The 27,301-nt window shown below is 40.3% G+C and overlaps 1 protein-coding gene across 4 annotated transcripts in view; it reads left to right on the top strand.

Annotated features, from left to right (window-relative positions):
- NUA (nuclear pore anchor) overlaps positions 1–23,808 on the top strand; it is a 101,228-nt gene extending 77,420 nt beyond the window's left edge. For 3 of the 4 annotated variants that reach the window (XM_087669327.1, XM_087669328.1, XM_087669331.1), the window contains 24 exons: positions 322–501; positions 939–986; positions 5,909–5,980; positions 6,331–6,414; positions 6,505–6,579; positions 6,664–6,848; positions 10,189–10,291; positions 14,738–14,854; positions 14,957–15,049; positions 15,129–15,257; positions 15,350–15,403; positions 18,245–18,358; positions 18,461–18,538; positions 19,049–19,198; positions 19,293–19,364; positions 19,452–19,598; positions 19,701–19,754; positions 20,213–20,306; positions 20,865–20,989; positions 21,081–21,209; positions 21,314–21,370; positions 21,569–23,029; positions 23,120–23,171; positions 23,251–23,808. In XM_087669327.1, coding sequence (XP_087525453.1) covers positions 322–501; positions 939–986; positions 5,909–5,980; positions 6,331–6,414; positions 6,505–6,579; positions 6,664–6,848; positions 10,189–10,291; positions 14,738–14,854; positions 14,957–15,049; positions 15,129–15,257; positions 15,350–15,403; positions 18,245–18,358; positions 18,461–18,538; positions 19,049–19,198; positions 19,293–19,364; positions 19,452–19,598; positions 19,701–19,754; positions 20,213–20,306; positions 20,865–20,989; positions 21,081–21,209; positions 21,314–21,370; positions 21,569–23,029; positions 23,120–23,171; positions 23,251–23,342 — 3,765 coding nt within the window. In that variant the 3' untranslated portion in view covers positions 23,343–23,808. The remainder of the gene's footprint in view (positions 1–321; positions 502–938; positions 987–5,908; positions 5,981–6,330; positions 6,415–6,504; positions 6,580–6,663; positions 6,849–10,188; positions 10,292–14,737; positions 14,855–14,956; positions 15,050–15,128; positions 15,258–15,349; positions 15,404–18,244; positions 18,359–18,460; positions 18,539–19,048; positions 19,199–19,292; positions 19,365–19,451; positions 19,599–19,700; positions 19,755–20,212; positions 20,307–20,864; positions 20,990–21,080; positions 21,210–21,313; positions 21,371–21,568; positions 23,030–23,119; positions 23,172–23,250) is intronic. The other variant, XM_087669329.1, reaches the window with a different exon arrangement.
- Positions 23,809–27,301: the final 3,493 nt, after the last annotated feature.

Genomic DNA, 27,301 nt, shown 5'->3' on the forward strand with positions numbered 1-27,301 from the left:
TTCAAATAAACATAAGAGTCAGAAAATCACTTTTGGGGGACGTTAGAGTAAGCCTAACTGATGTCAGTACTGCGTGAATGATCAGTTCAACTGGATGCTATATTTAGGAGTATATGCAGGAATAAAAGAATCTGCAGGTTCAAGCCATCGATTATAGCTTGCGAATTTGAAATTGTGGGATTTTTTAAACATGCTTAAATGTCAGGGATGTGTGGCTTGCATGAAGTCTTGTTTATGGTTGTGCTTCAAGCACTCATATCTAGAACTGAGGTATAAGTCAGGATCGGGTTTGATACCCGGAAAATAATTTGGTGTTTGCAGAAAGAGTGGGTGGAAATGAAACATGAACTAGATGCAGAACGAGCTCATAGTCGGCATCTAACCATTGAGCATGAGCAAGCGGTGAAGCATGCAATGGATCGGGTTGAAACCATAAGCAAAGAACTTGCAGATGCATTAAGGCAGGTATCAGTGGCAGAGACCCGTGCGATTGTTGCTGAGGTAAGATGAATGGAGAATAACAGCTTTTGACGTTTATGGAAGTCCTTGCTCAAGGTCGTTAAACTTTTCAATCTGAGGCTACTCCAGGGGTCTAGCCAATTAGTGAACTTTGGACCTAAAGTAACCTTTGGATGCTAATGAACGGTGTGCCATCAATTATAGTAGCATCATGTGCTTGGTGTAGATCTGGAAGATTCAATTTCTGTTTATTCTCAAGGGTTTGTCAATAAGATGCCAACAGGGATTGATTGTGTGAAGTGAAAATGATTACATTTGATTAGATTATACAAGAGAAGAAATTACGAAATGGTTCATAGCTGTTTTGGATATGGGTTAAGTACTGTGTTTCTACTTTCTAGTTCTGGAGTCAGAAGAGGGAATAGCATTCTAAACATTCATTGATTTCAAAAATTATGATGGACCCATTCACTGTGCAGGCTCGATGTACGGAGCTGGAGTCAAGCTTGAGAAAATCAGATGAAAAGGTACTTAAAAATCCCTCTGAGCATGCCAGAATTACTTAATGATTATTGTGCATAGAATTGCTAAGCATGCTGCTAAGTATCTAGTTGATCGGTGTTCTATTCATGCCTTCTTGCAGCAAATATGAATACTTGTCCACAAGATAATTGCCAATTTGCTGTTTCTTTTTATACATTTGTCTTGTAATGTGTCTATCGCATATGTCCTATTTCATACCTTCAAATGTAGTTGGGTCCGGACATGTATGGTTTGATGAATCATACATCTGGGAAACAAAAATATCTTACTGTTGTGCAAAACCATAACATACTTTAAAAAAAAAAAGGCGGGATTAGAAAAATTTGGGTCCCAACTTAATAAGCCTGCTTTTTTGGGCTTTTGGCTGCATATTTTGCCCTTTTCTTGTTTTCTTTGGGTAAAATTTGTGGTACGTTTGAACTTTCGAACTTTGAAACCTGTGCAGTGCCACTTTGATCTATCATAATTCATCTATGTATTGGGATTGTCTTGCATGTTTTAACAATTGGCTTGCGGATTGGACTTGGAGTTTGGACGCTTTTATGATTCACAAATTTTCATTTTGAAGTTTGCTACTAGTATCATTTTGAAACTTAATGTATAGTGCAGTCTTTCTTTTACAATCAAATGTATATAAGTCATATTTTCTTGTAAAACCAGGGGGATGTATGATTCAGCCCCAAGGCCTAAACCATATATGCCAATCATCCTTGCATACTTGTATGTATTTGCTGTATGAAATGGTATGGAAGTAACTACGATTTCAAATGTTTTTCTCGTAGGGCAGAAGAGAGGTAGTACAGGGGCCTCTTAATATTGCACTCAGTATTTTTAGTATTAGAGTTCCTATGTAGGAGTATAAACATAATGGCAAAGAAGCTTTGAATGGTCACTACTTTTGTGAGGTGCCATGAGATCAAGAGTGGAAATGATGTTGTATAGTTGTGAAAGCAATATCATACATTTTAAGCAGTCACTTAACAGAATCGAACAACGGTTTGCGGAGCTTATCTGTTAGAGTGGTGGACTGGTTAGCTATGGAAAGTTGATGGTTCTGGGAAAGATGAGTGGATACGGGCCATATCATAGTAAGACCTTACTTAATACAAGATATAAAAACCATATTATTGTTTCTGGGTGTTTGGCTGGTGCGTTGTCTGCAAGTGCATGAAAATTTAGTCTCTGGTGTATGTTGTAAGGCTGCCCACTTCTCTTTGCTTGTCTCAATGAACTGACGCTAGAAAAGGCTTGCCCCCAATGCTTGCTCCTTAGAATGAAAAAAGCCTAAATCGCACAGAAATCCCAAATCTGAGTCTTATCCAGATTGGCCCATGTGAACAGGTGATGAATACAGGCCACAGTGAATGTAGACAGCTTTCTGTAATGTTCTTGTTTGGCTCTCTTTGTTATGCATGTGATGTACTGGGTTCTTGTTTCCACCTTTTCCTTCTTGGGCACACCAGTGATAAAGAGGACAATGTGCTGAGAGAGAGTACATTACATGCATGTTTTTTTTACAAGAGTTCTGAAGTTGCAGCAAAAAAGAGTACATTTTTGTGGACGTGTACCACCTACATACTTTTGTGTGGCTACAGTTGGCATCCATCAGACCAGTGTATGACTGATGTGAAGTGTAGATTGAACTGTTTGACGTTAGGTTGGACATAAAATCCATTTGTCGGATTGTTTGTGTAATGAATAATGGAGCATCTTCGAAGCTGTATTGGTACTGAGTCATCAGGCTGCCACAGGTCCACTTGTCTCGAACATTCACGCACATTGAATTTGAATTATCACGAGGTGGCCAAGGTGTGGCTAATATTTGTGATAGGCTCTTGTTCTGTACTTCTCCCTTTATGTCCGACAGTTGGTTTTATACTTCTCCCTTCGTGATGGACTTGAATGCTTTTTTCATATGAGAAGGTTTGGAGTCAATTTATTTGTACGTAGGATCCCAAGTGACGACACAATCTCCATGGTTCACATAGTCTCCTGAATGGATTCGGACCTCGCATCACTTAAGTGCACTAAACTTGTTCTCCTTCAAATGCTGCATGGTATTTTCTTTGTTAAATTGCAGAAGCTGGATTTGAACTTACACCCCCTTAGTTGAGGCTGGTGGCTTTGAGCAAGGGTGTTCCAGCTTCCGAGGAAAAAGCATGCTGGCCCCAACCTTTGATGACTAGAAGAGATGTTGTGAGGCTGAGCTGTATGAGCTTTACATGTTCTTTTTTGGACCTGTTGCACTCAGCAATAGGATACTCCACCCTTCGAATTTTGGCAATGGCATGTTGGCATGTTGTGGACACCATACTAATGGGTGGATATTTTCAAGGTTTGTCCTATGACCATAGGGGGCATGTAGTTGGTCAACTTCTTCTTGATGGTATTCTACAAGTGAGCATCTACATATTACCTTGGTATATCAACTTCACAATTTGAATTTCCATCAACAGCATCGATATTCCCAACACCCAGTCACTCTTCTCCCTACCCTTTTGGCATCCTTCTGTGTAGGTTGTAGTAATTGGGTAGGGGTATTGGAGTTCCGTATGGTTGTCAAAGATACTCGGATAGTTTTCAGATCCATGGAAACAATTGCAAGATCCATGGCTGTCTATAAAGGTGTTAGTCTCATTGGGGAGTCCAACTAATGCTCTGTTTAGATGCAAGGTTGCACAATAGGAGCTCCGTTGGCATAGTTACATGGAACGAGGAACGGGAATGAGAACGGTACCCCCTGGAACGGGGGGAACGTCTAAGGTCGGGGAACGGGACATGTCCTAAGTGCCCTAAATATGCCCTGCATGACCCAAATTGCCCCAAAGAATGTCCCTCTAATTGCCCTAATACCCGTCAATGCGTGAAATTGACCCAAATGTCCCAAAATTGACTCGATTACCCCCATAGCTCCAAATTGTCTTGAATTGCCCCAATTGTCCCAATTTCCCTTGAAATTAGACAATATAAATGGATGAATACCTTGGAATTGAGGATCGGCTGAAATTTGATTCTGATTTGCAAGAGTTCATAATGCATCAAATTTGAACTTTGCATGGACTCCTAATTAGCTTGTGGGTTGTCTTGACACTTTGAATTTTCAACCCGAGAGAGAGAGAGAGAGAGAGAGAGAGAGAGAGAGAGAGAGATTAGTGTGTGCACATTCGGCAATGGAGATGGGTGAATATGTGGTAGAAAGAGTGTGACCCAAGCAAAAAAAAAAGTGGGAAAAAACGTCAATTTCCAGTCAATAGGCTTGGAACGGTCGTTCCAAACAGGGAACGGCAGGGAACAGCAGGGGGAACGGCAGGGAACGTTCCTTGGCCGTTTCACCTCCTTGGAGGGTTTGGAACGCGTTAGGCCGTTCCTACAGGCCGGAACGGCCGTTCCCTGTTTCTATGTCCGTTGGCAATCAGCCCTCCTGTGCCCTTGCCATAGACAATGATGGGATCATCAGTGTGAGGGGTCTTCATGCAAGCCTCTCATCTCTAGGTGAAGTGGATAGCTTGAAAAGGGTGCTATTGTATGATGATCTATGTATGGGACCATGAGGCAAATCCTTCTTTTGGTTCTTCTTCTTCATAGGAAGGAGATCTTGATGAGATCGTGTTGCCATTGCTGGAGAGATCAAGTCTCTTTTTCGATGAGCCACCTTGGAAGTTGGGAGTTGCCCCCATCCCAATTGGCTGATTTCAGGATTGAGTTGTTTCCAAGGTCGGAATCTACCTTGATGGCACCTTATCAGATGAACAAGATGGATCTCAAGGAGCTTCAAGCACAATTTGACTAATGTTTGTCCAACCAACCAATGCGTGCAGCACTTTGGTGGCCGAAAAATGATGAAGATTTTATGACATTGCTGTGGGCTGGCGATTTTCATTATTGCAGACTGGAGGGTTCGTGGCTTGATTGATGTTGAACAAAGTGTGAGGGTGGTTTGTGGCAGATCATGGCTGGCATTGAAGGACTTTCGTGGATAGGACAGTGTGGCAGCTTTGCTGGTTTGTGTTTGGGCTGCAAAGGCTATACCTTGAATAAATCCTTGTTTGCTGTAATATAAGATTTGAGGATCTCTTCTACCCTATAGGTTCTCTTGGGTTGTGCAATTTGGACCTAATATTTTACAGTTCTATTGATGCCTCTTATTTAGTGCTGTATTTGTTCATGCACTGAAACGAGGGTGCGTGTTTTGTTAGGAGAGCTATTCCCTCTTGTAGATGTATGTCTCTTATAGGCTATTGGGGAAGCCTGTAGTTGTGTGTCCTAAAGGTCCCACAATTTTGAGGTTCTTGATGATATTTCTCTGGTAATGCCAATCCTGTGAGAGGGATTGATAGTCTTGGAAGCCTGCAGTTGTGTGTCCTAAAGGAGGCCCCACAATTTTGAGTTTCTTGATGACGTTTCTCTGGTAATGCCCATCCTGAGAGAGGGATTGATAGTGCTGGAAAATCTCGGGTTGCTATCTGTAGTATAGTTGCATTTATGATGATGCCTTTGTTGTTGTGGTCACAACCAGATGAACAGTACAGGTGCTTGCTTTGAAACCAAAAGTATTTTTCCTTTTATTATTTAAAGGCTATAGAACGCCAACCATTTTGGGAGATGACATGCAGTTTTGTGTCATCAAATCTTCTGCTGTTACATGTTGACATGTTTTTACAATCTGGATTATTTGTTCATAAGCTTAGCATCATGCATAAGAACGTCATAAAAGGGAGGGAAGGCAATTTGTTCTCTCTAAACAGCTTGGAAAACTTGAGAGATTCAGCGTATGTGTGGTAAAGATTACTCAAACTACTACTAGCAGTAGGTGTCTTTCCCTTATTTAAGAAAGAGAGAGCCGCACTGGGTGGTTTGGCCTTCTAAAAGTCTCAGGATTCTTTGTTTGACCATGTCCTCTATGCAGGTTGTTGCAATCATATCAGGGAAAAGATCCAGCCAGAACGAAAAGGACATGAATTTTGAGCAGGATGCTGAGGTAGGTGCATTATGTATGTTTTACGAAGGACATGTATTTTTATTGTCGAATCCCATCGCCCTAATCATCTAGAGGGATAGTTGGTCTTTTGAATTTTATTTGGCCCCAAGTTTGATAGAAGGCCATGTGCGTCCTGGATGAGGATTCTACTTTTTCGAATTTAATATGATGGAGTGTCTGTTTTAGTTTGCGTTTGAGAGCAGGAAAGCTTATCACATATCTCTGCTAGCTTGATAGTATTATCCCCTTTTCATGCTTCACTTTCTTTGCAATGTATGCTTAAGCTTGTAGGTCTGAGTATAGTACAGTTCTTTTGGTTTATAACCTAATTGAGTCAAAATCATCAACAGACTCTTTCTTTGTTGGAGGAAACAAGAGCAGAAGTTGAGCATCTTAGAGAAGAACTCCACGCCTCCAAACGCCATACCGAACAGGTCTGCAGTATCCTATAGCTCTTTATGGTTAACGGTCTGCTAATATCCTGAACTTATAGCCCCTTTTCTTTTGTGTTGTGCAACTGTCAGTACAAACAACTTGCTCGAATGAATGAAGAGGCACTGTTACAAATGGAGCAAGCCCACAATCATTACAAAGAAGAAGTATCAAGCTTTTTGTTAATCAGGTCAATATTATATTGTTTGTGGTTATTGCAATAAATTATAGTAACAATGAGGGTTGTACAGGCAGAGAAAATGAAGAGTGCCATGGAAGTCGAAATTACCTCCTTAAGAGAGAAGGTCAATGATTTGGAAAAGCAAGCACTTCAAAGGGAGTATGAGTTTACAGCATCAGAGAGAGAGAGGCAGAACAACTTAAACAATATGGAGAGGGAGATCTTGGCACTTCATGAAGTAGAATCTTCTAAACGGTGAGTTTTTATAGTGTTTTTCAGTATGTTTGAAGTCAGTGAATGGAGTGTCGCCAAAGTGGCTGTATTTCATTTACAGCAAGCATTGAAAGTGTTAGCTATGTTTATGCTTTGAGGAACCATATAATAACATATGTCCATTGTGAGGCTTCATCCTTCAATCTCAAGGCACCTCAGTTTGAGCTATGTAGTTTTTGCTGACCCCTTAAGCTAGAAGATGGATATTTTACATGTTGTAAAGACTAGACCACCCATGCCCTATTAATTTGAGAAAAACAGGAATCGAATCCACGGCTAATGATAAGAAAAACCAACACTCTAACCAACCGAGCTATTTTCCCAGGTGTAACTAGAAAAAACTTGTCTGCCGAAAAAATTCTCAATCAGCAATAAAATGCCCATAAGCTAGCTCAAACAAAACTATTGCAGAAATGAAATCATGCCATAGAGTAGCCTGTACTGTAAGAATGTGCAGATGATCAAAAGCAAGAAAGAGAAAGCATGAACACTGACTGAAAGAAACAATACATGAACAGGAAGATTTAGAACATACGGGCAATGGAATCTATAGCTAAAGCACGAGATGCACAGTACAATACCAGTGGGGTGCGGGCACAATGATCACCAGCAGCGGAACCTCCTGTCTCCCTCTCTTCAAGGATGCAGAATGATCCGATGATATGAGAATGAGAGGAGTGTAACATATGTAGAACCCTCAGGACGAGGCAGTAGATAATTAGAGAAACTCTACATGGGCCACCCAGCTGCCTCTGTTAGGTGCCGACTAATGGCTAAACACGTTGCCTAAAATCCATGGTACATACTAAACTAACATGTACATGGTATTGGTAAGGCAGACTATGGATGACTAACGTATCTAGTTGTCAGGATATTAGGAAACATTGGGGTTCAGAAATTAATAATATGGTGCCTGATCAAACACTGAACTTTCCTGGTTTGTTTTTGTTAAATTATAAAGTTCCGTTCACAATAAGTTGGTGCATTGGTATCCTATGAGAGTCATTGGTTTGTGAAAGGGGATTCATCACATAAGTTGGTACACTGGTATCATATGTCTTTTCTTTTCTTTTTGGTGTACCACAAATCACATTTAATTGCTAAAACAAACCAGCCGATCACCTTTTTCAAGCCCATCCACACTTAAATAAAGTAAAATAAACCCTCCTTTCACATTGCACACATTATGTGTGTGATGCAGATTCTGCATGTGCTATGTGGACACTTTTTTAATTTGTAATAAAATGAACCAGCCGTCACTCTTGTACGTGTTGGCAAAAAAAAGCTCCACACACAATAATTTGTAAAAATGAATATGCATTTAGAGACCTTCAAGAGTTGGGTTTAATTGCGATAATATGGAGGGATGGTTATGATAGTATGGATGGTCTAGGCCTTCTAGAATGCAGTGAATAAACTTGCTACACATACTTCTAGTAGGTGTGGAGTGATCACTTTCTTGCATTGGAGTCTGGACTCAGTAGCTGAACTGAGGACTATTGACCTACTTGTTTGTGAATCATAGTACCTTGAAGTAGCGTTCCGGGGCTGCCAAAATGGACCGTCCGCTTCGGACCAAAATGGAAATGGAAGACCGGCGTTTTGGCATCGTGCGGTCTGTTTTGGGCACTCCAGTTCCCGCTGCCACGGCCGTCTCCTCCTCCTCCTCTTCTTCTTCATCTTCTTCGTTCTCTTCTTCTTCTTCTTCTTCTTCTTCTTCTGCTGTTGTTGCTCCTCCTCCTCCTCCTCCTCCTCCTCTTTTTCATCTTTCTCTTCTTCTTCTTCTTCTTCTTCTTCTTCTTCTTCTTCTCCCCTTTACCTAAAGTTTAATTATGGCGCCGGATCCATATTGGAGACACGTCACTCCAATCAAGGGATATGAGGGCTCTGACGGATCAAAGAAGTGGCGGTGCAACTATTTTGGATTGGAGAAATCGGGGAGTGTAACACACATGAAAGACCACTTGGAAGTTGGCATGCATTCCCAGCAAAGACATCGGGCCTTGTTGTCCAGACTATAGTTGCCAATTGTTCATTGATGTTGATACTTATTACTTGGTAGTTACTAGAGTCTAGAGACTAGTACACAGTGCTCAGTGCTCATTGGACTTTGGAGTTTTAATTGATTATTCACATGACGTAGTTATATGTATCATTGTATCTTGATTTCACTTAATATGCATATTGATTCTTGTTCCATTGTTCTTGATGTTAGTCTCCACTGTTCTTGATGTCAGTCTTCACTGCTCTTTGGATCATAGAGGATTCATGAATCATAAATTAGAATTCATTTGTTGCCTTAAGTTTTGAAAATTGAGTCTTAATTGTGTTAAGCTGTCTTAAGTTTCAACCATTGAGTCGGGACATGTGTAATGAATCATGATTTCAATCATATGACATGGGCTGAAAAGTTTTGTATGAAATTTGGGTACATGTTGTTGTAGGCATTGATTTATTTACATACCCACATAATACTGTATTTATTTTAGTGTACAATCCAAAACGCCGTTTCCCTGTTTCCAAAATTTGGCCAAAACTCCGAAACTCCGGTTTTTTCCGTTTCCGTTTCCCCCGTTTCCGAAACTCCCCCGTACTATGCTGTGAATGTATGGTACACTATATGCACTTATTATGTGTGTAGCCAATAAAACCTTGCATCCCATGTTTTGTTTAAGATCCTGTAGCTAATCAATTTTTCTGAAATTGGGCAGCTCTTTGTAGGGCTTGATGTATTTTGGTTCAGATGGCAGTTTTTTCTTCAACAGAGCGATTAGAAAATATGGCCATGAAAGCAGAACAAAGTTTTCTTGGCTCCTTTTGACACACTGTGCACAAATTTAACATCTACCTCATTTGTATTTTTCTTGTAACTTGGAAAGCAATACGGATCCCTTTATTTTATCACAATGCACATTTCTAACTAGCAAGTCACTTGGCTCTTCCTATGAGCTGTTCTGCACATATTTTGATTGACAGCATATAAGGTTACAAGTATGTCCATGTGAAAAGCTGAGTTGCCAACGAGAATCCAACTTTCTAACTAATATGTCTGTATGAGAAGCTGAATTGTCAAGGAGCATCCAACTGTCGAAACAAATAAAACATCGCTATGCTTTTTGCACATACATTGGTTCAGTGGTTTTTGTGAGCTTTCATAGATTGCAAAGCACAATCTGCACCACACAGAAGTTAAGTTTGCTGATGAATTAGTGTTTGAACTTTGGAGATTGAATATAGGCAAAACAAGAACTCTTTCTCCTAAAAAATTTTAGTCCCTTAAGTTTCACATGCTGCCATGACTTTTTATTTTGGTTGATGACAGGATTCTACAAGAGCAAGCTGAGGAGCGAATCAAAGCATTGAAGGACGAGCTTGAAAAAGAGCATCAATTATGGCGTACTGCTCAGAATAACTATGAAAGACAGGTTTGCTCATAAAACTGGTCAAGCAAATAGACTAGGCTTTCACAGGGGTGTTTGCCATGAGTGAAAACATGAATGTAAATTACTGAGCATGCAAGGTAGAGCCAACATCTCTTTTATCAATCAGGGAAGTAGTACTCCAGACTTTTTGATGAGGCCAAGAAAGAAGAAACAAAGAACTGTTAAGATGGAACACAGCAGAGATGCTCGGATACTTATTCAAGGAATGGAAGGAGGAAGGTGATTAATGTCTACTAAAGGCTGAAATGTGCCTTTGTGACAAATCAATATACAACAAGAATCTGTGGCTCTAACATCATGTAAAACTGAAAAGAAAGTCAGTCTAAGAACTACAAGAGTACAATCATCATCAGTGAGTCTACCACTAGCTCCTCCGTTGGGTACACCAGTCTATATTATATCATACATCAGGCTATGGGCAAGGAAGGATCTCGTATCTACTCTACATTGATGCAGATTTTGCCATCTGCCCTTCATGCTTCTACAAAGTTATGCAAGGATTTGATCAATCTGTGCCTGATGGGGTCACACAGGCTTGCATCCAAGTATTGGTATCTTGTACAAAAGGTTCTTGAGAGGACATATGCCAAGTAAAAAGGTTATTGTAACTTGTGCAAAAGATTCTTAGAGGACATATACAAAGTTAAAAGGTTATTCTCTAAATGTGGGATACCTAGCGTAGACAGTATTGTAGGCTGTGCACTTGCAAATGTAGTGCTTCTCTCTCTCCACCTCCTGCTAGCATAGTTTGCAGATCGTCTCGGCACTAGGGCATGGGCTACTCTCCTTGTTTCAATCTTGAGCTCATGAGAGGAGACCGTTAACTAGCCAATGGCTATTTGCATTTCATGTGGCATGTATATGTTTAGGTATCTAGGTCTTCCACCCAATAGTCCTCATAAAGTGATTGTTGTAGTATGACATCTTCAGGGGAAGGGTTTACTGGGGTGAGATTGATGTATGCCGTACATGCACATTGCTGTTGGTAGAGATCTTGTCGTATGACCAAGCTCCTTTCAATGTGAGAGGTGTATGGAGAGGGAGTTAGGGTCATACTAGGAGGGGAGGTGGTCCATGTGGATTCCATATCATGTTAGCCATTGCACGAGTTGTGTCTTGTTGTGCTAGTTGCTTGGAAGCCTCCAGAGCTCTCCTTGGAAATTTGTCTAGACGCATCCCATGTGCTCTGTGCATGAAGTTCATCATCATGGAAGGTACAATAAACTCTAATCTAATGATTTATTGTGGTATTGATGGTTTGTTTTGGATCATTAGTGAGAGCATGATGACCTTTGGTCTTCCGATTTGTGTCCACAGACATGTAGAAGCCAGGGGTTCAAATAGGTATTTCATGCATTATGGCTGGTGTGATTAATGTCTGAAATAGCCACATCCATGTGCGAGCTCATGGAAGTGCACCTCAGGGCTCAATCTCCTTAGCATGGCTAATGCTCCATATCCTCGGAGAAGTTGATCTCAGGCAGTTGCCTATGCCATTTTGTGTCTACTAGCAGGTGTAGTTAATGTGACCTCCGAGTGGACAAACGAGTCCACTACTTCCACATGTTGGGCTCTTGGGTTGAAGGCTGATGTGTGGAAGATTAGCATCTTGGTTTTCTTAAGGTTATCTATCAATCCATACTTTTTGCAGAAGTCATGTAGGCTATGGAGATGTCACTATAGACCCTCTCTGACTTAGAGACCAAGACATTGTCATTAGCATAAAGCATAATAGAGACCAATGTACTTGCTATGTCGACCTTGTCCCCTCCAATTGTGATGTGGTTCTCTATCTCATTGATGTATAGTCCAAAGTTCAAGTGAGAGAGGGCATCTTTGCTTCACCTTAAGGATGGAAGTCTTTGACTCCATGTGCAACTTGTAGTGAGATATCACTAGTGAGAATTGCACTATCCAATTGTGGCTCGATTGCATATACACTTTTTTTTCTTTGTTGGGGGATTTGGGTGGTCTTTTTAAAAAAAAGGTTTTTTGGGGGGGCATCAATTTTGTATCATTTGGCCGGGTATCCTATACAATATTGCACAACTTGTTGGAGGATTGCCAAGTTTGTCTTTGTAGATTTCTATTCGGACCTTGATGGAGCAGGAATGATCATCTTCCCAATCAACCCATGTGTGTGTATGCTTTCCCAATCGTAGCTTGTCTTGATTTCGGACCTCATGGTTCTAGATGAGTGACTGAGTATTAGTTTTATCTAACAATGTAGGGGCCTCTACTCTAGGACCTTCCTCAAGCTCTACCTAACTCGTACCAAGCTGTTAAGGAATGATGAGTTGGCTAGAGCAGTCAGCATTGTGGTGAGAATCCATGTTAGAGATGATCTCCACTCACCTTTTGGGCTCAATATGCTTGGATGTCCTCTCAAGGAGAAGCTTCTAGGTGTGTTACCTTGTGGGAGTCCTCTGACCACAAGCTTGCCAAGGGAGGGCAAGAGGGCATACCTCTGGTACTCTTGATCTATAATCCCTAAGCTCCCTTTTGAGCGATGTTGGATGATGGTTTGTCAAGCCACCTTAACATAGGAATATGTCTCTGAACGATCGAGGCGGAGAGGGTATGAGCTGGAGAGTATGTAGTACTCTACAGGCCCTGAAAGCCAGTAGACAGCCTCTGAATGTGTACACCATCAGCAAACACAGATTTGGAGACTGTAGATCAGGCCAAACACGCATGAGACGGCTCCACCAGTTTGCAGCAGCTGGAAAAGTTTCAAAATGATGAGGGAGGCTGCTGTAAACTGAAAATGCAGCGGTAAATAATGATGATGTGACAGGCTCATGACAGGCTCGCCCTGTTGTTTGTAGCCTGTAGGGCAATAGCAAAGATGAGCAATAGTAGACCACCACCTCTTTCCAAACATCATCCATGACAACCAAATAAGCTTTATCCAAGATAAGAGTATCCTAGATAACATATTCACGCTCTTTGAGGCTATATAGTGGGCCCAACACATTGGACACAGAATTGCACTCCTACTACTAGATTTTGCTAGGGCTTATAATAGGGTTAATTGTGACTTTCTAGAGGGTACCATGGTCAAGTTAGGCTCATAATACTGGATCAATGGGTGGGCCTTCGCATTGTATAGATCAACTAACAAGAGCTTGACTATAGGTGGGAGGAAGGGTCGAGAGTTCCTTGTGGGCAAGTGTCACTAGGTTGAGAGACCTCATGCTACGAGTGCAGATGGAGGCATATATTGAGAATGATAAGCTTATACTTGAGAGATTGAGATTGGCACTAGTAGTGTTCTTGATGGTAGTAGGTGCAAAAATCAACTCACAGAAATCAGTAAGTTTCCTTATAGATCCCGACTCCGTGACTAATTGGGGAGTGTACTGGAATTTCATATGGGTGAGCAGAGGGGGCACATGTGGATACCTCCGGTTCTAGGTGGGACTTGACATCAGAACATCCCAATAGTTTATGCCAACTTCCAAGTTCTAGGTCAACCAACTTCTGTTGGCAACAACTTGGTATATAGCTTCTGTTGAGCTCAAAATGCATTATATACTGATTAGCCCTTTGTCATAGCCCCAAAACATGCTGATTACCAGATGTACCATTAAATGACAGCTTTCTTACAGAGTGTCTATGTTCCACATGCCAAACCCTAATTTGGGAGGTTTCACTCATCTATAACTAGATAGGCTGCCGCTTGAGAGTGTCCTGTTGGGCACTTTTGCCAATTGTGTTATTGGAAGTCATGAAGCAACTCCTACTTAGTAAGGGGTGAAGTAGTGAGTGCTCAATTACCTCTTTCACTGTGGCATGCACTCCCACACTTGCTTCTTGGAGCTGAGTGCATGAGCCAAACACTCTCCTGCTAAAAGAGATGACTGTAGGAGTTAGTGGATAGCCCGACCACCTCATTAGGGAAGGACTGTATTCTGTCATTCTGATTACAAAACTGTGAATCTAGTTGCCAAAAGAGCTGAGTCAATACACCTGAAAAAAAATCCAGTCATGTAGTGTCGCCCTTCATGCCCAGAAGGCAATTGAGGTGTAGAAAGAGCACTCTCTGCTCAACCTCTGTGCCCGCTAAAGTGGCTAGCACCCACAACTCTCAGGTCTATAGGATGTGGTCTCCAAGAGTGTCCTATAGCAGCCTCTCGATATCTGCCAGACCCCGATGCACGCAAAGCTCTCCCCTCTTTGCAATACTGTTGCCTTGTGCCAAGAGCCTTCTCTTGACAGTTCTGGGCTCATTCTCTAGAGACCCGTGTCACCTCCTCCACTATCCATCGATCCTGTCTCGGAAACTTCAGATGATCAGTTGGAATTGTTGTTGAAGATCAGTTTGGAATTAGTACTGAAACTTTAGGCAGTCAGTTTGGAAATAATCTTTTAAACTTCAGAGGATCGGTCCTATGTCAGCTAACGTCTTGTCCCGCCTGTCGACAGGTTCTATTACAAGCAGAGACTATTCGGGAATTGGCTAGTATATCTGAAAGCAAAGGTGCTTTGGAAAAACAGTTAGCAGAGCTCCAAGAGAAGTCAGAAAAGACAAGTGTTGAGCTTGTACGAATCGATGCATGAAGCTTTTGTTTAATAACTCAGAATTCAGGTTGAGTTGCTTATTAGGCTCATGCATATGTGGACTTACTAGCTATTTGGTTGCAGACGTCACTAAAAATCACTTCAGAAATGGAAAAAGAAGCTTTAATTTCAGAAAAAGATGATCTTATCCATAGATTGAAGGAACTCGATGAACAGGTGCACTGATATGCTTGGATGCATTGCTTGCTTATATGTTTATATGTTCGTGTTCCTCACAACTTCAAATGATGCACAGAATAAACTCTTGCTAGATCGTATTGAGGCAACAAGTATAGTAGTACAGGAACATGATCTGCAAGGTGGAGTAAAGGTAGGGAGTGAGATGCAGGATGTTGTTCGGTACCTTCGCCGGTCTAAAGAAGCTGTAAGAAACTAGCTCAAAGTTGGAGTGTTTTAGGAAGTGCCTGCATATTCCTGTCAAAGAACGCTGAACTTCTAACTGTTTTTTATTAACAGTCTGATACTGAGATATCTCTACTCAAGCAAGAGCGGCTCCGCTTACAAAAACAGGTTTGCAAATCTGATCTTACTCTGTGTGTTCATTTCTTGGAGTTTATTTTACTTCTAAATGTTCGGCATATGTATTTTATACAGATTTGTTCCAAGATCATGTATACTCCCCCAAAACCCCCCCCCCCCCCCCCCCCCCCCAAAAAAAAAAAAAAAAGCAACCCTGTAGCGTTCTCTCTTGCTTTTGATGGTTGCAAGGATGTTCACAGCATGGATTTTAAAATGGCACTCATCTGAACATTGGGTGTGTATTTGTATCACCACCCAAAATTGTGTGTGAGGGGGCTGATGCTGTGCAGGTTGGATTTTCCACACTTTTGTAAGAAGAATGACTTTCATACGTCACATACCAGAACAGCCCATCAGGTTTAAGCCTCGCGATCTTTACATGGAGATGAGGGGAGCCTAGAGTTTGTTGAATGTGCAACATGCTATCAATTGGGGGCCAGCTCCTGGATAGTAGGTTAAATTGTGATACGCTGTCGATCTTCTGAGGATTGGCAGCCTCTCTCATGAGCAAATGTTTATAGCCTGAATATCATTGATTTGATGAACAATTTTACTGCACTGTTACTCTCAGTCATGGGACTACCTTTATCTTTCACTCTCTTATACTATTCTGGATGTAATTTCTGTGGATCATTCCACAGGTTTGTAAAGTTTGCCAAGAAAAGTTTGATAGTTTCGTCTGTTTGTTTCTGCGTGTGATGTCTTTTGTTGGTGGCATATGGAGCGACGTCGAGGACCTCCCAGCATGTGATGTTTCGCCCTGTTTTTAGGATCTATGGGCCCTGAAGATGGTTTCCTTTCCTGTCGTCAATCCTCATGCCGTCTCCTCCATTGGCTACTCGGTTTTCAGCGGGTTTACTCTGCTTTGAGCCAGGGCAAACATCATTTTTACATCAGTTTTCTTGGGCATCGGACAACATTCAGCATTACTAGAATTCTCTTGTTTCCTAGTAACTGAATCTTCCACAATTTATGAGCTTGTTCAGCTTGTTGCATGCTCTCATTTTCACTTCTTCTGATTTCTTCCTCTGTTGCATAGATGAATGGTTGTTTCTGTAAAGACGCTAGGGTCTTCAGAGAAAACATGGAGTGTACGAACATGACTAGCACAATGAATTCCCAAATGAAAAAGAATAAATGAGTGCTTAATGGAAATCAATGAACAAACCAACTGGAAATTATGGTCACAAAATCCATGAGAACCCTTTGTTCAAGTGGATTGTTTGTGTCCTCTGACTTCCAAGAAAAGAAGCCCTAGGTATCATGGCGTCTCAAGGAAGAGAGTGATATCTTCCCTTGATCATTTAAGATACATGCAACGGCATATATTTAACACACAGCCTTTGGGTGTGCCCCTCACCGCTGGCAGATATGATCCTCTAGACTGACGCGTACATATCTCTGTGCCTTTGATCCTTGTTGGTGTGAGGAGCTGCCGATCTAGCCAATAGTGCATCCAAGCCCATATGACTGTATGTTGAGGTAGGCCAGGTGTTTGATAAATGCATCCTCTAGGAGGTGCAAGAACTGTGTTTGATGCTAAACCATCTTCGTACCTAGTTGCTGCACTAGGCTTAGCGAGGTCCATCCAGTATCCTCATCACTCATTTTAATTCAAGATGATGGAGCTCCAAGTGGGGCTACTCAAGGCTGTGATCCTATGGAGCGAGCTTGCCATTTCTTATCCAATGTAAACTCAACCAGGTGCACATCTGGCTGTACTAGTGGAGTGGGTACTGTTTTGCTGCATGGAAGAGAGCCTCTTTTGTTAGTGGTTGGTAGCAACATTACTTATAGGGTGCTCTAACAAAGACACTAGGTTTTAGTGGTTTTCACAATGGACATGTTACATCTACCATGGAATTGTTTGAAAGGTCAATATTTGTTGGGCATGCCATCTTAGATGTTGAATCGTGGATTCTAGATTGCCTCCTTTGGATGACGACACTGTTTAAGCATGTCCCATATAGTGGCAACATCTCTTGTTCCTTTTTTCTGTGATTTATAGCAATGTCTTCATGATCGGATTTCCACAGAGATACTATCATGACACAATAGAAAACGAATCATGTATCAATTTTTTTTTTCGTTCGTAATTAATAGATATCTAGAAAATGTGTGTTAGATAGAGCTCTACTAACGAGTAGTCACAGGTATATGACCTTATTGGGTGCTTGTAGTGCTGTAAAGCGAAGGTTGAAAATTAACTGTGTAGTCAGCTGTTCTTTTGTATTGAGTTTGGGGTGCTCTACCTTTTCCTGGTGCTAGCCAAGTTGAACTGTTAATCTGCCACACTTTCTACCCCTAATTCATCTGCTTTCTGTTTCAAGCTCCTGAATGTGCCATAGATGCTGTAGCATGCCTAGCTACTAACAGCATTCATGGAAGTGTTATATTTAGTGGCCTGAAAGAATTCAACAAGGCTGGAAGGGAAATTTTCTTGTCTAATGAGAACATCCATTTTGGAAGTTTTCTATCCAGTTTTCAGGTTCTAAAGTATGGGGCTTGTATTAGTGCATGCCAAAAGGCATCACACAACTGTTGTTTGTGTATACCCTGCAATTTATGGATTAGACAGGAAACACTGATGAAACTTAATAGAGAGCTTTAAGGTTTGTAGTTGTATACAGGTTATGCTTCTGTGGCATAACTGCTGTTAGTTAGGAATGTGAGAAGGATTGGGTGCTTTAATGTGTCATGTCTAAGATGTTTGTTGGAAAGGCACGTTTGTCCAAACGGCTTGATATTCTGGACTACATGTGATGCCTGCTATGTTGTAATTAGGGATCTAAACCCTTTCTTTGTTTAAACTTATTTGCATGATTGCTACAGCTTGAGAGTGCCCTGCATGCAGCAGAGGAGGCTCAAGCCAATTTGCGTCGTGAGCATCAGAATGCACAAACAACATTATTTTCTGAGGAAGAGTTCAAATCCTTGCAGGCTCAAGTATGTATTGAGCAACAGGGAATATTTGGATGAGCTTTAGAGCATTGTCATAAAAGAATTATCCAATGGATGTTAAAGGTAGACAGATGAACCTATTTGCAGGTGAGGGAGATGAATTTACTGCGTGAAAGTAATGCTCAGCTAAGAATGGAGAACAAGAGGAACTTTCAGGAATGCCAGGTAGGTACTGGAGTGTCTTCTATGGTCGTATGAAATATCTTAATGACAAGTAGGTTCTTTTCTGTGCCCATGCTGTAGTAAACCTCTGTTTTGAAGAGCTAAGGGAACTTATAACTGCCTCGTTATTTGAGACTTTCCTTTTGGTGGTATACAACCTTGCCCTGGAATTCTTACATAGCACTGTATCAAATCTAACTTTTATCATCAAATAATTTAGTACGGATATTGTACTTGTAAGAGTATGTATTGTAGTACAAGGCTGCTTGTCTTCAATTCTGTACAATTTAAAAGCATTGCATTCTGCAGTTCTGTAGTTGTGACGAGGTAGGGTGAATAGAAGTTACTTCTTTAAAAGTGCTCATTAGTTTTCAACTTCTAGTAACATTACACTAGCATTGCATGTGGTACACTCACTATGTGTTAATGATGATGAGCTCTCTTATTGTATGTGCATTTGGGTAACTACATTTCAGTATTATCACATTCTACATGTCCCATATTTTTCAACAGAATTTGCGGGAGCGAGCACAGCAGGAACAATTAGAAGTGGAGGTGCTCAGAAAGTCTTTGAGAGAGCGAGAGGTTGAACTAGAGGCAGCAGCAAAGGACAGTGACATGCAGAAAGCGGAGCTAGCAAGGTGGCAGAACAGAGTATCTCAGGTATTGATGTGAGCCTTTTCTTATGCTACAAGGTTTCTAAGTTTTAAAATCTGTTAATGTATACTCAAAAAAGAATGTTTGCTCTGTTGAACAGCTGCTTGAAAAATACAAGTCTCTTGATATAGAGGATTTTCAAAAGGCACAGGCAGAGCTAGCTTCAATCCAGGTCAGGCACTATGGTTTCATTTAGATGGACAGAAAGGTGAGCTGTCATGAGGATTGCCTGACAGAAGTGTGGTATTGGTCTTTGCAGGAGATGTATAAGTTACAACAGGCAGAATTAGAATCAGCAAGAGAGGAACCCCAAAGGTTGCGAGAAGTTATTACAAAACTGGAGCAAGACAATATTGTAAAAGAAGAAAAATTTGGTGAACTTGAGAAGCGAATGCAAGATGCTGAGGTAGAAATCCTTGTTAGAGATTGACAGGTCACACAAAATCACTGTGACTGCACAAGATTCTGAAGTTACACATTCCCTAATTGGCTCTATGGTGATATGTAGGGAGCTTTAAAGTCTGAAATTGAGAAGCTCAAAAAGCATAGTCTCTTTATGAAGGTATTGCATTGGCATCATCATTCCCTATGTGGATTACCTTTATATATGATCTGAATCAACCTGTTAAAAAGGGTTTTTTATGAATGCATTCTGTCACCATCAGCTTTTTGTGTTTGTATATTTAATCAAGCTCAAAAAGCATAGTCTCTTTATGAAGGTATTGCATTGGCATCATCATTCCCTATGTGGAGTACCTTTATATATGATCTGAATCAACCTGTTAAAAAGGGTTTTTTATGAATGCATTCTGTCACCATCAGCTTTTTGTGTTTGTATATTTAATCAAGCTCAAAAAGCATAGTCTCTTTATGAAGGTATTGCATTGGCATCATCATTCCCTATGTGGATTACCTTTATATATGATCTGAATCAACCTGTTAAAAAGGGTTTTTTATGAATGCATTCTGTCACCATCAGCTTTTTGTGTTTGTATATTTAATCAAGCTGTTGGAATGCAGCGCAAGGTGGAGAGCCTTACCAAAGAAAGAGATGATATTATGCGAGAGAAGGAGGCTCTTGCCAAGCAGCTAGAAGAGCTAAAAACAACTGCAGGTGACTCGTGCTTCTGGATGCCAGTTGTGACTTGTGAAAGAAGGTTCTTTTTAAAGGAGCACTCCTTGCAAAGTCACAAGCATGAATTGGAGTTCTAATTTGATTGCTGCTTGTTGTCCATAGAGGGTGGCTCTTAAAAGTCGAGATATTCTCTAATGAAATGTGGACGCTTTGCTAGACATTTGAAGATATTGAAAAATGGTTTCGATCAAGTGGCACGACTAGTCTTGGGATGAGTCACTTGAGGAAAGTTGGACGGAATCTAGGAGGAAAGAAATATTAAGCTCTTCTAGTTGTCAATTTGTATGCGAGTTTGGATTTCTCCTCTAGAGATGCATTGGAGAGTAACAGCATATAGTTTATCCTTATTGTGATGCATCCTGCAACCTGATTGTGTGAATGCAGAGAATGCATTATTCAATATTGAAAATCTTCATGAGATAAGCTGTTCATATTCGAAAGAGAAAGTATACAATGTATTGGTCAGCCTAAGAAATGTGTCCAAATATATGGAAGTGGTGAGTTGGCATGCTCATGTTTGTGTGATTTTATTTCAAGGCAAGAGACCTTTAGGAGATACATTTCGATCAGAGGCTCAGATTCGTCAAGAGATGGTAATGCAGCATGAACAGGCACAAAAGGAAATGGAAAATCTGATCAAAGAAAAAGATAGCAGAATACAAGTGAGTTGATCTGCATATATTCTCCTGCAAGGTTTCTTTGTTTAATGTATGGAGGAGGTTTTTAGTGGTTGATGATTGGTTTTTTTGTTAGACATTGGAGAGAACGCTTGAAAGGGAGAGAGAGGATCTGAAGAAGGAAAGGGAAGAGCTGCGCAAAGAGAAAACTAGGAGAAACAAAGATCAAAAACTGTATATCGACCTTGCACACAAACAGGAGGCGGTAAGCTCAACTCAAACACACTAAATTTTTAAGCCACGAACTGATGTATTCATTTGCACATGAATTTGGCCATCACTTTTGCTATTCATGCAATGCATCCACAGGAGAAGCAAAAACTTTTGGAAGAACTGAGTCTTCTGAAGCGTGAGAAGAGCAATGAGGTGCAATTCCTGTACCTCTTGTTATTTTATGATTATTTCATTGAAAAGTCCGCCACCAAAAATAGTTTCTGGGAATTGCATGGGGTAGTAGGTAGACTAATGTATTCAAGGGGGGGATACAGTGATGACTGCAGAATACAGAGACGAGCTCATAGCTTCAAACATGAACTTTTTTAAACCTTTTGTTGACATTTCCAGCCGCGGAAGGTCAGCCGAAAAATTGTTCGGCCAAAGCTAGATGCATCACAACACCCTGAAGCAAGTGAAATAAGTAATGATGCTGCAGTGGAACTGGCTGAGGCTGATGTTGAAGTGCAAGATGACACAAAAGTGATGGCAAGTGAGACATCTTCTGCAGTTACTGTGTCTTCAACTCCAAGTGGCCTTGTGGCAGATGACATGATCGGTACTGTGCGCAAACGGCCATCAACGATGGCTAATGATTTCATAGATGCTGTCAGGGAACAGAACAGTAAAATTGAAACGATACAACAGCCTTATAAGAGAGCAAAAGGGCTTGATTTGAAGTACTCCGCTCCAGAGACTGATCCATCTACCATTGAAAGCTATGTGATGGCAATGGAGCCTGCTAAGGTAATAGATATGGATCTAGAGCAAGTTGCTGCTGTACAGGATCTACAGACTCTGGGCAAGGGTGACAATCAACAGCCTGATGATGCGATTGAGAGAAACCTGGATGTAAATCAAGCAGAGCAGATAATGGCACGGCGTCCACGTTTCTCAAGGCCTGATATTCTAAAGAGAGAGAATTTGACTATGGACAGTCCTGATGAGAAGGGCGTGGCAGCCCAAGAGGCTTTAGCTGCTGATAAACCACCTTCGGGGGATGAGGAGCAAGCGGTGGGTGTTCTTGATGTCATGCAAGAAGACATTCAAGGCCCTGAGGATCTAGAGAAGGTTGTGAGCTCTGGTGAGCCTGCTGCTAGTGTTTCACAACCTCTCTCTCTACATGTGACTACTGCAGGAGAGGTACATTCAGTAACTCAAGAGAGCGTCTCATTGGAGTCCGAAGGAGCCGACAACTTACTTATTGACCTGAATGACACTACTGAGCGTTTTGTAGCTTCAGGTGATTTGCTAACTTCAAGTCAAGTGGAAACAGGTCTTCCATCTGGTTTATCAGTGGATGTAGAACCGATAGAGGTGGTTGAAACTATGGGAGACCCTGTGTTGAAAGATACAGATCCTGGTATGGCAAATGAAGGACTTCTTGGTGAGAGGATAGATGTTGAAGATGGAGAGATTGAATCTGAGGAGCCAGAGAACAGTAATATGGGTAGCATGTCTCAGCAGAATTCTGCAGACATTCCAGATGAGGATGTGAAAGTTAAAAGCTCCTCCCTTTTGAATCTAGAGGTGGAGCTGCAGCAGTCTGAAGAACCTCAGAGTGATGAGAAGATTCCTCCAAGTGGGGAATCTTCTGAGAAACCAAAAGAAACCAGTGGCTCAGAAGGTTCTCCATCACAGCCCAAAGTTGAACCAGATCAAGGTGGAAGCTTGCGCCCTCAGGCCAATACTCGTCAGTCTGGTAAGAGTAGAACAATACATCTGTCAGAGAGGGCGATAGAAAGAGGTGCAATTAGGAGAAGTGGGATTCCACCCACTTCACCTGGCAGACGGAACCTTAGAAATCTGAAGGTATGATATCTGTTATTTCCATTATTTGGTTGAAAACATAATTGATTGCAGGTGTACAACTGAATCTTGTCCTTTTTATTCCACTTCCAGAAAACTTTAGGATTACGAGGGCGGGCCACACCCAATGAGGGGGAGTCACAAGGTTAAATATTTCATGTTTATTGTTTTGATGATAGAGTCTGTCTTTGCAACATTCAGATGTACTTACTCTATTTAAATAGGTGGAGCAGATGAAGCTGCTGCTGGTGCTAGTAGTAGGGCTCAATCAACTACAGGTGCAAACAAGTCAGAGACTGCCACAGACGACAAATAGGCAAAATTGGTGATTTTCGCTTCAAACTTTCATGAGAGTGCTTTAAGACTGGTAAGAATTCAAGCAGTGTTGATCAAGCCAAGGAGCTCCCTATACTTCTGTAGCCTCTAAAACCCATTTTGATCATGGAGCCCAGTAAGAGGGAGAAAATTGTGTTCCTCTGTTGTAGCTCATGGTCGTTTCTGGGCAAATATCAAATATTGTGATCACAGTGACATTGTATCAGAGCCATGTATAAAATTCATCCAAGATTGACATTTGACATGCCCTAAAGAATGTCTTACTTTATCGCACATCACTACAGTGTCCCTTTATCTTTCCTATATCAGCTTCTGTTGCAGAGTCTCACACACACAGACGCATGCGCGCGCACACACAGAGACAAAAACTAGAACAGAGACGAATCTCTCTCTCTCTCTCTCTCTCTCTCTCTCTCTCTCTCTCACACACACACACACACACAAACTAGAACTCTTTACTAGTTCTCTGTGTCGGTCCATTTCGACACGTGAGGGTGGAAAATCAACCATCAACAATCATTACTATGGTGCGGCAGTACATGTACCGCCAACTTTTTTTTTGTTGGAATAATGTGCAAATCAGATTTTATAGGTTGAGTTCAAGAGGATCTTAATGGAGGTTAATTGGGATTATTTGTTAGGGTTTAATAAATTAAATATAACACTCGCCCTAGTGGTGGAAATTGAGAGAGAGAGAGAGAGAGAGAGAGAGAGAGAGAGAGAGAGAGAGAGAGCCTTGAAGAAGCTTCCTTCCCTTCTTGGATATGTTATTATTGTTGTTGTTTGCTTGTGGTGGTGATGGTGATGCTAGAGAGAGAGAGAGAGAGAGAGAGAGAGAGAGCCTTGAAGAAGCTTCCTTCCCTTCTTGGTTATGTTATTATTATTGTTGTTTGCTTGTGGTGGTGATGGTGATGCTAGTGCTATCAAAGAGGCTACGGTTATTGATGAGCTTGGGAAGCCGTTCCTTACTCTCTCTCGGATGCTTGACTATAATAAAATAAGGAAAGGACAAGTCTATTATATCTTTGCTCTTTGAGCGATTTTTGTGTGCTTTCATGGCTCAAATGAAAGTTGGAGTTACACTAGTTGGTTCAAAGCATTGGGTAAAGAACAATTGTTCTCTTTAGTCGTATCAGTCGTTAAGGTTGGGTAGATGCCAAAATTTGAGTTTCATTATCAAGACAAAGATGGGTTCTACTTTCTAGCTACTTGTATTTTTACTTGTGTGTAGGAATAGCAAGCCATGATTACTTCCTTGACTATGAGAAGAGTGATCGATTTCTTTACTTTGAGAAGGCATAGCTATTTCAAAACACATGTACAGTTAGGTTAAAGGTCAAATTGAAAGCAATTGATTTGATGGAACATTACGAGTAGAGAAAAATGAGTCAACTAGAGATGGACTACATCAGATTTCATCTTATGCTTTTTAGTGCTTAAGAAAAATAGAAAAAGCAAGAGAAGTTGATTGTAATATAGTGTGTATTAATTGTAAACACCCCTCATTTGAATACTTAATATAGGTTATAAGAGTGGTGGCTATATGTTTCATGAAATCTATCGAAGGTTATGGTTCTCATTGTTTTTATTATTTTAAGCATTGGCTTTTACAAAAGGTTGCATAATACATATAAAAGTTCAGTCCAATTGACTTGCAAAAGTGAGATTAGAGGTGTAAAGTTGGTTTTACAATGTTGTATAGTGTAAACAATGTGTAATACATGCAAATTTACTTTCGAATTGTTTTAGATTCCTATCGCAGGATTGAGTCTTATTCATGCATTGCTCGAGTGCTGCATCTTAATATTCACATGTTCAATTCATTATCAAATTGAGAATTCAGACCTTGACTACAAATAACAATAAATAAACATTCAATTCATACTTCAAATCAAAGGGTGATTGCTCTAATAATTGTTGTATGCATTTTGTTAGGTTCTTGCTTGCACTTTTCTTGACATTCATGCGTTCTTGAGATATAAGAGCCATAATCTTACTTTTATATGATCCAAGCTATGTTTGTGGGTGATTCTTTATGGCATAATTAATCCATAGATGCATAATGAACTTGCCATCTTAATGTTGCTCTTTAATAAACTTTAAAGTGTTAATAGGTACCATTATTACTTTAAGCTTATGAAAATATGAGTTTGTATTTATGCTTAATTTAATAAAGCATTGGTCCTTGATAATTATAATGTATAATTTTCATGTAATTGGGTATTGTTTTTCTTATAAAATAAGAGATCTTTCGCAACAAAATTGTGAGTTCACTTTTTCGTGGCAATGTTATTTAGAGAATGTAGGATAAGTGAATCTCAATGTCTTAATTTCATTTAGATAAAAGAACATGAATACCTGTTGTAAATGAAGTTGAAGTGTTAACTAATAGATTTCCTATGTAAACATGAGAAGATTGATTGATGCCTTTACTTCATATATAATGTCAGTGAGTTGCTTACTAAATGAAATTTGAGCATTGCACTTGCTTTACAACTTAAGCTACTTGGGTGAAATTTGAAAATAATCATTAATTCTAAGGTGCAAACTATTAAAAGAGAAGTGACTTACATCGTAAGATCAAAGATCCTTGCTATTCATCTTTAATTCAAGGTGATGTAATTATTTATAAATTATTTAGAGGAAGAATATTGAAGAGAAATCAATGTTATAGCAAGAATAAAAAAGGTAGAAATAAACCTTGTAGTGAGAATATGAAAGGTTTATCAAGTGAGAGCTAAAAAAATCAAATTATGTTTTAGTAAAAGAAATTATTGATAAACTTTTAGCTTAAGGAGTTAGTAGCTCTTTTAAGATAGATTGGTGAAAGAAAAGTTAAGTAACAACCAATACGGAGTTTGCAAGCAATAGAGAGTCTTATTATAGGTACATTACAGTGAACCTTACAATAACAAGCAATCAAAAGTAAGGTCAATAACGAGATGGAAGTCATTGGGAAGATTATAGGCATTGCTTGAGTTGTACGAGACTCATAAATTAATATACGAGACCTAAAAAATTTGAGTAACTCAATAGTTAGTCAATATAATATATTGCTTGCAAACCAATTTCTAAGTGGCCTAGGACTAGGTTTAGGGACTAAGGAACGCATTTGCTATAATGGCCATGCAACTCAAAAATTAGGTTGGGTGATGACCTTGTAGCTTTGTGTTGTATTGTGAGGCCAACATCTTTGAGAGGTGTGCGCAAAAAGTATTATCTTTTGAGCTATGGCTATGTGGGAAAGGACAAATTCCGTTCACATGCCTAGATGTAGGCAAGGCTAACATGGTCCGTAGACCAGTTCATAAAATGATTCTCTAAGGTGAGAGTTATGCAAAAATCTCTTGAATATAAGTGAAAAGGAAAATGAGACAATTGGAGCTTGTGCCACTAACATATGAGGCTTTTATAAGAGAATCCTAGTTGCAAAAAGAGCAAGAAGGAAGGTTGCATCATTGGTAATCATTTATTGCATCAAGAATGAGTTGTATGGAGCCTTGGTAAAAACTTTAGTATAGATGAGAAAGCCATAAGAATACCTGAGTTTCTAAAATATAGAAAGGAAGACAAAGCTCAAACTTTTGGTATCATGACACTTGAAACATGTAAAGTTAAGGTGAAAGATTAGTGGATCTATATTAAGGAATGATGAAGATCAAGGAGAGCTTAAAGCCTAAGACCTATATGACCAATGTTCAATACTTCCACCATGGTCCTGTTACCTTGTTGTAAGAATGTCTCAAGTCTAGGATCAGAATCTACAACAATTGGATCTGTTATGGCAATGATCTCCAATGACATTTTCATAACCAAATTGTATTGCCAACAATGCTTACATGCATAGAACGATCAAACATTTCCAATGTCCAAGGTAGAGATCAACCCCACAACAATCCTAAGGTTGCTTAACTAGATAATTTGTCACTCATTGAGTGA

The sequence above is a fragment of the Lygodium microphyllum genome, chromosome 27, assembly GCF_053477565.2.
Source record: "Lygodium microphyllum isolate KBCC chromosome 27, Lygodium_microphyllum_v1.1.10, whole genome shotgun sequence".
NCBI classification, from domain to species: Eukaryota; Viridiplantae; Streptophyta; class Polypodiopsida; order Schizaeales; family Lygodiaceae; genus Lygodium; species Lygodium microphyllum.